General features: G+C 31.6%; 1 protein-coding gene across 2 annotated transcripts; it reads left to right on the forward strand.

Moving 5' to 3' along the window:
- The first annotated feature begins 211 nt into the window (after positions 1-211).
- Positions 212-4902, forward strand: LOC132724777 (uncharacterized). 2 transcript variants are annotated; one of them, XM_060709741.1, is made up of 7 exons: positions 236-396; positions 2273-2345; positions 2522-2656; positions 3022-3082; positions 3656-3751; positions 3981-4069; positions 4451-4891. In XM_060709741.1, exons 2-7 carry the CDS (start codon positions 2319-2321, stop codon positions 4562-4564), a joined length of 522 nt encoding a protein of 173 aa, XP_060565724.1. In that variant the 5' UTR covers positions 236-396; positions 2273-2318; the 3' UTR covers positions 4565-4891. The 2 variants fall into 2 exon arrangements, with proteins under 2 accessions (XP_060565725.1, XP_060565724.1); XM_060709742.1 differs by lacking the exon at positions 3656-3751 and having other exon boundaries at positions 212-396; positions 4451-4902.
- The last annotated feature ends 5477 nt before the right edge of the window (positions 4903-10379 follow it).

Here is a 10379-nt window from a genome sequence, read left to right on the forward strand (position 1 = left end):
AAACTCCAGTATCGATATTTCAATTAAGAAGTCTTTTACAACAATGACAGTACTCGCATTTAGTACTATTCTTATTTTACAAGATAAAAGTAATGAGTTGGTTAAACACTACATGTATTTGATCAGATGGTGTATTATCCCGATATTGATTCCTTTATAAATATTGTTTATGGTATGTTTTGAATAGACAAATGTTTCAAATCTGTGCTTCATTATAATATCAGCCGGAAATGATGAATAAATTGAACTTTTATAACACAATAGACAGTGAATTTGTTTTCGACAAACAGGTGGTGCGTCAAGGCCAACTTGTGTTCGACAAACAACTGGATATGTCTCTATAAATATGCAACCATTTGCCTTGTACTTCATCATTGTGATTTGCTTCATGACGAGGTAAGATTTGTATTTTATTTTTCTATAAAAAAATTTTTTTAGATAAATTATTTTCTTGTTGTTAGCTCGACTGACCATGCGACCAGTGCAGAACAAGATCATCCTGCACGGTTGTCGTCAGATCATCTGGTCTGTATTGCTCGCTATTCAGTCAATGTTGATTTTGAAGAAAAACATTAAAATAATTAATGGTTGTGTCCAGCTTGAAAAATAGACAACCGTTCAAGATATTTAGCGTGAAAAATGTTAATGTTATGATTCCTACTACTTTTAAAATAATTTTTAAAAATCAAGTACATTGATAATGTTTTCACGAGAGTATTCAAGACTGGGAATCAAAACTGCGTCGTATCCTACAAAATGTAGACAAACGCCGCCATCTTGAAACGAAAAAAGGTATGTTTTCGTTTATAACTCTTTTTGTTGGAAATGACTGAAAACCAGATATATGTATTAACCCGCTCCACTATTTTCCGGTTTGTTCGGTATATGTTGCTTGAACAACTATTTTGTAAAACAAAAGTTATAGCGAAATTGCAACTCGAAGCGGGCCAGAATTCATATTGCTTTATCTATCTTTTTTTCCTTTATATCAATCATATACTCGTTTAAGAGTTCACCATAAACTTCAAAATATTATTTTGCATCATTAACTAAAATTTCATTAAAAAGAAATGTTTATTTTCCGAGAAAATAATGATTTGTACGAAATGATACGACGCTGTTGAAAATAAAATATGATACGACGCAGTTATATTTTTTTGGAAGTCTTTTCAACAAAGATAATTTTAGCAATATATGTCTATCGATGTGCTAGATAAAAAAGGCAGATTATTCGCGGTTTGTTGCTTTTGATTATTTAGAATACATTGTGGGATGTCCAATATAACATTTAATTTGAATTTTTAAATTGCGGAAGCTACTTTTAACCATGAACATGTTACTTACTTTATCATAAAATCTGAAATAATTGTTTATTTTCTTGTATGTTCAACACAGTTTTATAAAAAATCTGCTCCGCTTCGAGTTGCAAGTTCGCTACAACTTTTGATTTACAAAATATTTTTACAAGCAACATATACCGAACGAACCGGAAAATAGTGGAGCGTGTTAATACATATATCTGGTTTTCAGTCATTTCCAACAAAAAGAGTTATAAACAAAAACATACCTTTTTCGTTCCAAGATGGCGGTGTTTGTTTACAATTTGTAGGATACGACGCAGTTTTGATTCCCAGCCCTGATTTCACCGGAAGAAAATAATTGTGATTGATTCAGAGGGATATCATTTGGATTTGTTAGTCATACATGTACATCTTTTAAGAAGTAAATAAGTGTTGACAGATGTGTAAACATTCAAAAAGCGGCTAGGAAATTGGAAAACATGGAAGTTTTGAAAGGCTGCTTTACGCCGTTACGTATTGGCTTGTTTACTTATTCTTCGGGCTGATGTCTGTCATTGCTTTTCAAGTTATTAGGCAGTTATTGCTCGTAGGATACTTAAAAATGCCCAAATGTCACCAAGAGCAGTTTTGCATGTGGAAGGAATTGTAACTTTTAAACTGTATAAATGAAACAAAAATTTAGAGACGATATTTGGTGATTGGTAATTTGATTGAATTGAAGTAAGATTTCTTCTTTCTATTGCTTTTGAATGTTCAGTTATTTATCAATTTCAGTTTTGGCTTTTCTCTTAAGAGCACTAACAATGTCAGAATTGTCAACAATAATAAAACTGAGGTACCGCATGGGGAAAATCTTAAAAAAGTAATGTCATCATTGAAAAGTGTGAAATTATAGTTTGATAATTTTCGCTGGGAAATTATCAAATACAATTTTCACGGATAAATCAGTAATCAGTCTTAATTCCTTTCAGGGCCCTTATCTTTTGGCGATTTAATTACTGTAGAGACTAGAGAACAATGGGAAAGTGTACGATTACGTTCATGGTAAGGAAATTTAGATACTTTATGTTTTCCACTTATTTTACTTTGCTTTTATCTTAATTACATTTTATTTCTTTCTTTTCCTGAAAATACGAAAATGCATATTCTTAAATTATACAGGTTTAAGTTTGTGGGATCACTAAAGGTTACTTAAACGTGGATAAATGATTATTTTCCAGCTGTTTGTATTGTTAATTGTGTTTATGAAAGCATCCGAATCGAAGCCGACGTTAAAACAAAACATATTAAATAGGACAAGAGGTTTAGCGAAAGGGATTGGAAACGGAAACGGCAGATGTAATGACCACGATCAGGTAAATTAATTTTAATCACCTTATAATGTTGTTTCCGCCTTAATAACATGGCCGTTTTGGCTTCCAACAAAAGTATGAAGGTTATGTTTGGACTACACGTATATCAAGTTTACATTAATTTGGGATGAATGCACAGATTGTAATATGTACTGAGCAACCTCCTTTAAAATGTACCCCCGATATTTCAAGAAGATAACTCTGCAATTATATTAATTTAGATGCACCTGATAAATGCCTTAAATCAACACTTACTTTGCCATTTTGTTTGCAAATTTCACTAAAACTATAAAACAATGTTTTGTATATTTATTCTTTCAAATATTAAATTATTTTAAAATCCTTATGTATACTTTTATATACTCTAGTGTCCTGATGGCTATGCATGCTTATTGGCAGAGGGGAAAAAAGTAAAGAAATGCCTTCAGTGTGAGTAAAGATGTTACATACTTAAATATACGTTAAAAGCATTAGCATTGCATTACAGCTTTATTACAATTATGTCAGTTTCTGTGCATAATTGTGCAATATCATTTGTTTTCTTGCACATATTATTTAATTATAAATTACTATAGAATCGTATAATATCTCCACTATCACTCCGCATTGTTCCTATTATTGTACCGAAAAATAGCTTACTACTGAAACATGGAATACTTAAACAGTCAAAAGAACATTTTCGTTCCAGTAAACTGCCCGCTTAAGGATTACGGACCTAAATGGTCACCAAAAGAAATCAGCGTACCAATACTTTTTTACTATATACATGTAGTGTAAGACAATCAATATTCAAATATAAGCAAATTTAATCATAACAATCCATTTTTATTTTGTATTCATTCTTTTTAGTGTCGAGACATAGGGCAATAACAATGGTCAAATGAAAGTATTGTAAAATTGTTGTCAAAGTGTTTTGAATGTACATGCCCGAGAGCCTAATTAACCTTAAATATTTTTCATTACCACCCTATTTATTAAAAGAATGAATGAATATTATTTTAGGTAACTGTTCGGAGACAAGCCAATGTTATCTTGAAAGGGAAACGACGTTCTGCAATTGTTCAGGAACTGGGTTCACGGGACAATATTGTGAAACATGTGAATGATGTGATATAATTTGCTTCGAATTTAAATTTCTTTTAAAAGAAAAAAAACTTCAGCCATTCAATTTGCTTTAGCCTTTGTTTTTCAATAACAACATTCTTATGTATTGATTGTATATTTTACTGACATGGTAACTTATTGTTAAGATATTATTCATTTTTCAACCGAGAAATATTTTTAAAATGACTTACAAATAATTGTGCTGCATCTTCCTACATTTTAGTGCTACCGCCATGTCCAATGGGATGGTATCAAAACAGAAACAGCTGTTACATCTATGACTGCACGGCGAATGATTGGCTGTCCGCTGTTGTAACACGACAATCTTCTTTTTTTAAATATTCTTAAATTAAATATACCGCTAATACCTCGATGAAATTTATAAAATTTTCAAAAAATAAAGTTCTGTAAAGAACTAACAAGGTTTTGGCTTTTTGCCGATTAAATTTTTAAACATTAATAACAGTATTTTAACAAAACGTTGAGAATCCATCATCTGAAAATCATAAGAGTAATTTGAAGTCGCCATATACTCAAGAAAACGAATAATACTTCTTACTGTCGCTGTTTCGATAGTACACATAGAGTCATGTATTACTTTTTTGAAAATAGAGATAAATAAGTCATCATAATTTCCACCATTTATTTTTTATTTCTAGTGTTATTCGAATAATATTTTCATTATCTCAACAGTCGCACTGCCAGTCCCTTAGTCCGAGCGGATATCCGAACTCACATATTGTTGAGATAACAGATGAAGAGGAAAGCCAAGTTGCATTTGCCATTTCAATTACAGGATTCAGGTAATTCAAACCATCTTGTATACTTGCAGTTTTATATATAAATTTATATCTTTTCCCTATTCAGATTTGCAAAAACTTGTTCTACAAAACGTTTGATAAATTTTAATATCACAATTATAAAACGGAACAACCAACAAAATAGACCTAGAGCGGGGTTAATATATAAACGTAATGTCCTGGCTCCACTGACCAGCACTGCTAGTTACAGTAAAAAGTGAAGGTCTAGCTTAAAGTCAATATGCATCGAAATATTACTACTGTTCGAATAAATGTTTGTATGCATGTTGCTCTATAAGAAACAATTTTCTGTAGCTTTATCCATTTAATGTACACGTGACCCTTAACCTTTGCATAATGGATTTGCACATCTTTCAACTTGTGGTTTAAGGGAATTTAGTTTCAAATACAAAGGAAAAATGACCTGCTCAGAGTACAGAGCTAGTGGCAGACTTAAAAGATGTGCACTATTTATTAATACTTGTTGCAAAACAAGCGGAAAGCTAATTACCTTTAGTAATATAGCCAGTTAGGGAAAAGTTGTATCCCTTATCTTGATTGATTAATGACGTTTGAATATAACAACCACTTCAACCGTACTTACACATTGTATCAATATATACAAGCTTTATAACAGCACTTTATCAGCATTCAGTTAATTTCATTTCAAAGCATTTTCTATTTGTTATACTAATAAAAAGGCTATGAATAATCAAAATTTGTTTTTATTTAATTTGACAGACGCTTGGATTGGTTTATCAGATACGGAGACGGAAGGCATTTTTAAATGGATAAATTCCGGGAACAATTTAACATATCAACCTGACTACTATATAATATACAATGCGTATTACTATAACTATTACAATTACCAGTTCTTTGACTTTTACTATGAGTATTACTTGCAACCTTATGACTGTGTCCATCTGCATATTGATCACTGGGACGCAGAGAGGTGTTCAAAGTACAAGCCTGTAGTGTGCGAGATGCCAGCTTTAATACAGGTAAGTTTATATATGAATATATTACAATTTATCCCCGATTTGAATGACACACTCGGCATTATCAATAAAGAAACCCCCTACACTGGCCCATACACATATAAAGAACGAATATTATATAGATATACAATCATACATGTAAGTATTGCAAAATGAGAGCCTTTATAATAGAAATAATGCAGAGTTTCATTTTATAATACATGTATAAAATGTATTTATTAACCAACTATTAACAAAAACTGATCTCGATCTCTATAGATAATCCTGAAAGAATTTTGTATGTTGATAACAATTCAAAATATATTAGAAATTGTTAAGATATGTAATAGTTATATTTCATATACTATAACTGTTTTATCGCAATGGCATAATGTTTTCTTTTTTGTATAGAAACAAATAAATAAATCAATTTTAGCTACATTACAGTTATTTATCATAAGGCAGTTTTTCAAGTTGTTTTCGCCGCCGCAAAAAAATATACAAAAGACATCCAATGTAAGAGGCGGATTGTATACTGTTACCAAGATTGATTTAAGATTAATGGCTTTTTTCATTTCATTAATTATCTTTGTTTATATTTTTCATTGTATTTATATATTTATTTTATTTTATTTTATTGATTTCATTTTTTTAATTATTTTATGGGTTTTTGCTACTGGGAATGGTCGTTACCAATGCCCCATTGGAGCCTCTATGAAAAAACTGTATTGATATATACAAGGTGCGAAAAAAACTCGACCGATATATAACAGTTGAGTTTTTTTCCTATATGAATCAATGAAAAAACTGTACTGTTATATATCAATACAGTTTTGAAATGCTCATTGAAGTGTACTGAGTATAATGGGTTAGAAAGAACAAAGGAAAAGCTCACAGCCATGCGATAATGTATGTTATAAGCAGAACAGTTTTAATCGTTGAAACCAAAATTGCGATAAATATATCAAAGAATTACTATACAACTGTTCTATTGCAGTAAAATGGAGAGAAGATGGGACGCAGTCTATGGACATGACATTTTGTTTTATTTAGGTCGTTATAATGAGTACTGTTAACTGGTTAATCAATGAATAATGATATTGTTGATAAGTGGGATTTTGTTTTTCTTTTGTTCTTTCAAGTTGTAGCTTAAACTGTTCAGTTATTGAGAGACAATATTGCTTGTCAATTTTTTCAAGTTGTAGCTAAAACTGTTCAGTTAATGAGAGACAATATTGCTTGTCAATTTTTTCAAGTTGTAGCTTAAACTGTTCAGTTAATGAGAGACAATATTGCTTGTCAATTTTTTCAAGTTGTAGCTAAAACTGTTCAGTTAATGAGAGACAATATTGTGTTTGTTGCATTTGATGTGCATTATGTATTTTGTTCTTTAATTCGTTATTATACATTTTCTTTATACTTTAAATTGATTAGTCAATGAATAATGATATTATATTTAAGACAATGTTAGTGTAAATAGAGGTAGTTATTGAAATTTGTTTTGTCATCTTATATCATGTGGGTTATAATAATAAAATTGATGGGACAACAAATTGCGTTGGTTTTATAACTGGTATAATTATGTTGTTACTTCGGTCTAATGTGTTAGACACTGTACAGTTTTATTAACTCAGCTCCGTTAATGTTTCTTATAGCTGTAAATTTGGCAAAGAAACATAAACAAAAAGTGAGCCGTGTCACGACAAAACCAACATAATGGGTTTGCGACCATCATGGATCCAGACCAGCCTGCGCATCCGCGCAGTCTGATCAGGATCCATGCCTTTCGCTTTCAAACCCTATAAGAAGTAGAGAAACTGATAGAGAACAGCATGGATCCTGATCAGACTGCGCGGATGCGCAGGCTGGTCAGGATCCATGCTGGTCGCAAACGCACTATGTTGGTTTTGTCGTGATGCGGCTCAGATTATGATTCCCTGGTGGTTCATTTCACAAGCAATATAAATAGATGTGTATGATATAGTAATCTTACACCATTAGACTGATGGTGGTACCAGGCTTAATCAAAGCGACCAGTGCCAACCACATCAGCCGGTGTAACGAAATAAAGTGACCGCATAAAATTTTGATCTCCGATCTATATTTTTTAATGAAAATAATCTCCTGGTCAAAGTATTATGATCTCCCCACACGGGAAGAAAATGACCTTCGCAAAAGAATTGTGATCTCCATCACCTTAAATAATGACACTCTGTCGCTTGTTGTCATGTTCTTAAAAAATATGACCCCTTTCATAATATAAGAGAAGTTTATGACGGTTTTTAATAAGAAATGAAGAAAGTGAAACTTGGTTTGTATAGCGTTTGATTAATTTATTAGAGAAGCAAGCCTAGGAAACATATACTTCTTAGTTATACTTTTTATAGTTAAAAGTTAATAATAAAGTGATGAATTTAGAGTAAAATGATTTATACTGGGCATAAGGACTGCTATGTGTCATTCTGTATCCAATTGAGCGTTGGGCGAGCTGTTTTAGTGTCTGTCTCTCAACCCTGGGATCATGGGTTCGAACCTTACTGGAGGTCTTATAGGTATGCAATTACAGGTTAGTTCCAAGAAATTAACTCTGAACATATTCATCCTTGTAACAGCTTCAAGTTTTCAACATGATCGAGAGAAGATTTATGTGTTTTACCTCAGTCAGTATTTTATAATTTTTGGACGAATTCCCACGAATACTTTCAGGTTGGAGAGAAGGTAGTGACACATTGAGTCTTAAATCTAAGCAGCATTTAAAAAAAGGGGGGAATCATTTAAAATAAAGCTTTAAAATAATAACTGGGGGAGAATATTTTACAAGTTACAGTTAACTGGTATTTATTTTCAGCAATATTTAATATGTATTCATAGAAAAGGGGTCACCTTTTTGTGTGGAATAATGACTAGGTGTCAGTATTCTTTCTCTATACACCAAACACGATTTTGGATAAACGGACAGACAGACAAAGCGATAAAGTTAAGCACACCCCAAGGACGTAATAACAAATGTTTTTTAATAGTTCCATAGTGTTTAAGTTTCTGCTTGATGTGATTAGGTCAACATTTTGTGCTATATACTACTCTCACAATGTTTTACTGGAAATGGATCATTTTTAGTATAGAATTATGACCGGTGAACCATTATTTAAAAATGACATTATTTCCTTTTAAAATATATACTCCACGGGCAGTATATTAATTATGAGCCATAAAATCGAAGTAAAGGAGTCCGCTCTTGGAAATGTAACCATCTCCTAAAAAGTAATCTGAGTATGATTAAAGCATGAACTTGCAAAAGCAAAACATCTCTATCAACGTTAACTTACAAAACTTATATTTCACCAATTACTGATTACTTTTCAAATTAATTGGGAACATGTAGCATATACACAGTTGTCTTTTCTGGAATCTTTAAACTTTCAAAATAACAATTGAGAAATGTACTCATCAAATTATGATATAGATAAAGAGTAAACAATTCTCAGTTTGATTTCAAAACAACGCGGGACACTTATTCTGATATTTTTAAAAGTGAATGCAGTCGAACAAAATAACAGTAAATTTTAAATGAAATTTGGCAGCTGCAAAAAGTTGCCACGTACTTAATATCAATGTTGGTATATATTTCCAGTCTTTCAGGATAATGTATGTAAATACCTTTGAATACCAATTAAACCGGTGCAATGGGGCGTGAGTGATGTTGCAACTTTTTAGTTTTGCTCATGAACAGACTCCATCAATATACTACAGGTTTCTGAAGTTTTCTTCAGAGTGAGTCACTATTTTGTAAAGAGGGTATTTTCTCTATTAGGAGAAGAAAAAGCACCATAAAATATACATATTACATAACAACCCTTTGACACTTCTATAAACACTACACTTTAAATTTTACATTTATTAGGGCGACAACTCCATTTCTCTTTATCATAGAAGTCTATTGTCTAAAGCCTCCCTTTTTATAACGCGTATAGCAGATATACTGGTCATATGTATCAATAAAACTTTATTAAGCTGTTTTGAAAAAAAACATATTTCAACGTCCTTAATAATACAGGGACATTACTCTAGCACCCACAATATATAAGCAATACTGTTAGATTATATGCTATAAACTTGGTTGGAGGATAATTCCCAGCTAGCAAGATATGAAAAAAAGCCTGTTAAAAAGCGTATTGTTCGGAAATATTTGTATATTCAATAACCCTTTTGTCTCGGAATGAATGTTAATCTTGCGCAATCTAAAGTATGGCACAACTGTATACATATAATTTGTAATTAATAGCATAACACTTGTCCTTCTAGACTCAGTGACATAGTGTTAGAATATACTTCCAAACCAAAGGTTAAAGGTTCGATAAATAGTAGTTCAGGTGAAGGTGGAAATATATTAAAAAACTTATATGGAACCTATAAGTTTTATTATGAAACATATCTGCTATTCTTCTGTATAAGCATAGATCGAGCGGCGTTTGCAAAATTTCAATTAGGGGAAACCCCATTAGACTTGAAACAGGCAGATATGAAAAGTAAGCTTTGAACCAAAGAATTTGTCCATTCTGTAAAACTGGCATTGAAGAGAAGAAACATTATATTATGTTGTATGGTTTAACGTATGTGGATATATGGAAAGACTTATTTGTCAAAGCAGAATCTGTAAACGACCAGGTTGTTAGTCTGTCAGGTGAAAGTAAGTTGTCATTCATTTTATCTAGTGTTGAAATGGTAAAGTATGATTCAATGCATCTTTTTGTTTTTGTTGATTTCTCTTGTGTATATTTTTTATATAAACACATAACAAAATTCTTATAAACTACGTACAATAGCAAAGTAACAAAGTTGTAC

The sequence above is a fragment of the Ruditapes philippinarum genome, unplaced genomic scaffold (assembly GCF_026571515.1).
Source record: "Ruditapes philippinarum isolate M1 unplaced genomic scaffold, ASM2657151v2 ctg6668_1_1_1_1, whole genome shotgun sequence".
NCBI classification, from domain to species: domain Eukaryota; kingdom Metazoa; phylum Mollusca; class Bivalvia; order Venerida; family Veneridae; genus Ruditapes; species Ruditapes philippinarum.

What these genes read in the sequence shown, in the direction of transcription:
- LOC132724777 (XM_060709741.1), top strand. Translation starts at nt 2,319, where the DNA reads ATGGGAAAGTGTACGATTACGTTCATG. An exon ending in GATGTAATGACCACGATCAG is followed by an intron (nt 2,657 to 3,021) that starts GTAAATTAATTT and finishes TATATACTCTAG; the next exon opens with TGTCCTGATGGCTATGCATG. An exon ending in AGTAAAGAAATGCCTTCAGT is followed by an intron (nt 3,083 to 3,655) that starts GTGAGTAAAGAT and finishes ATATTATTTTAG; the next exon opens with GTAACTGTTCGGAGACAAGC.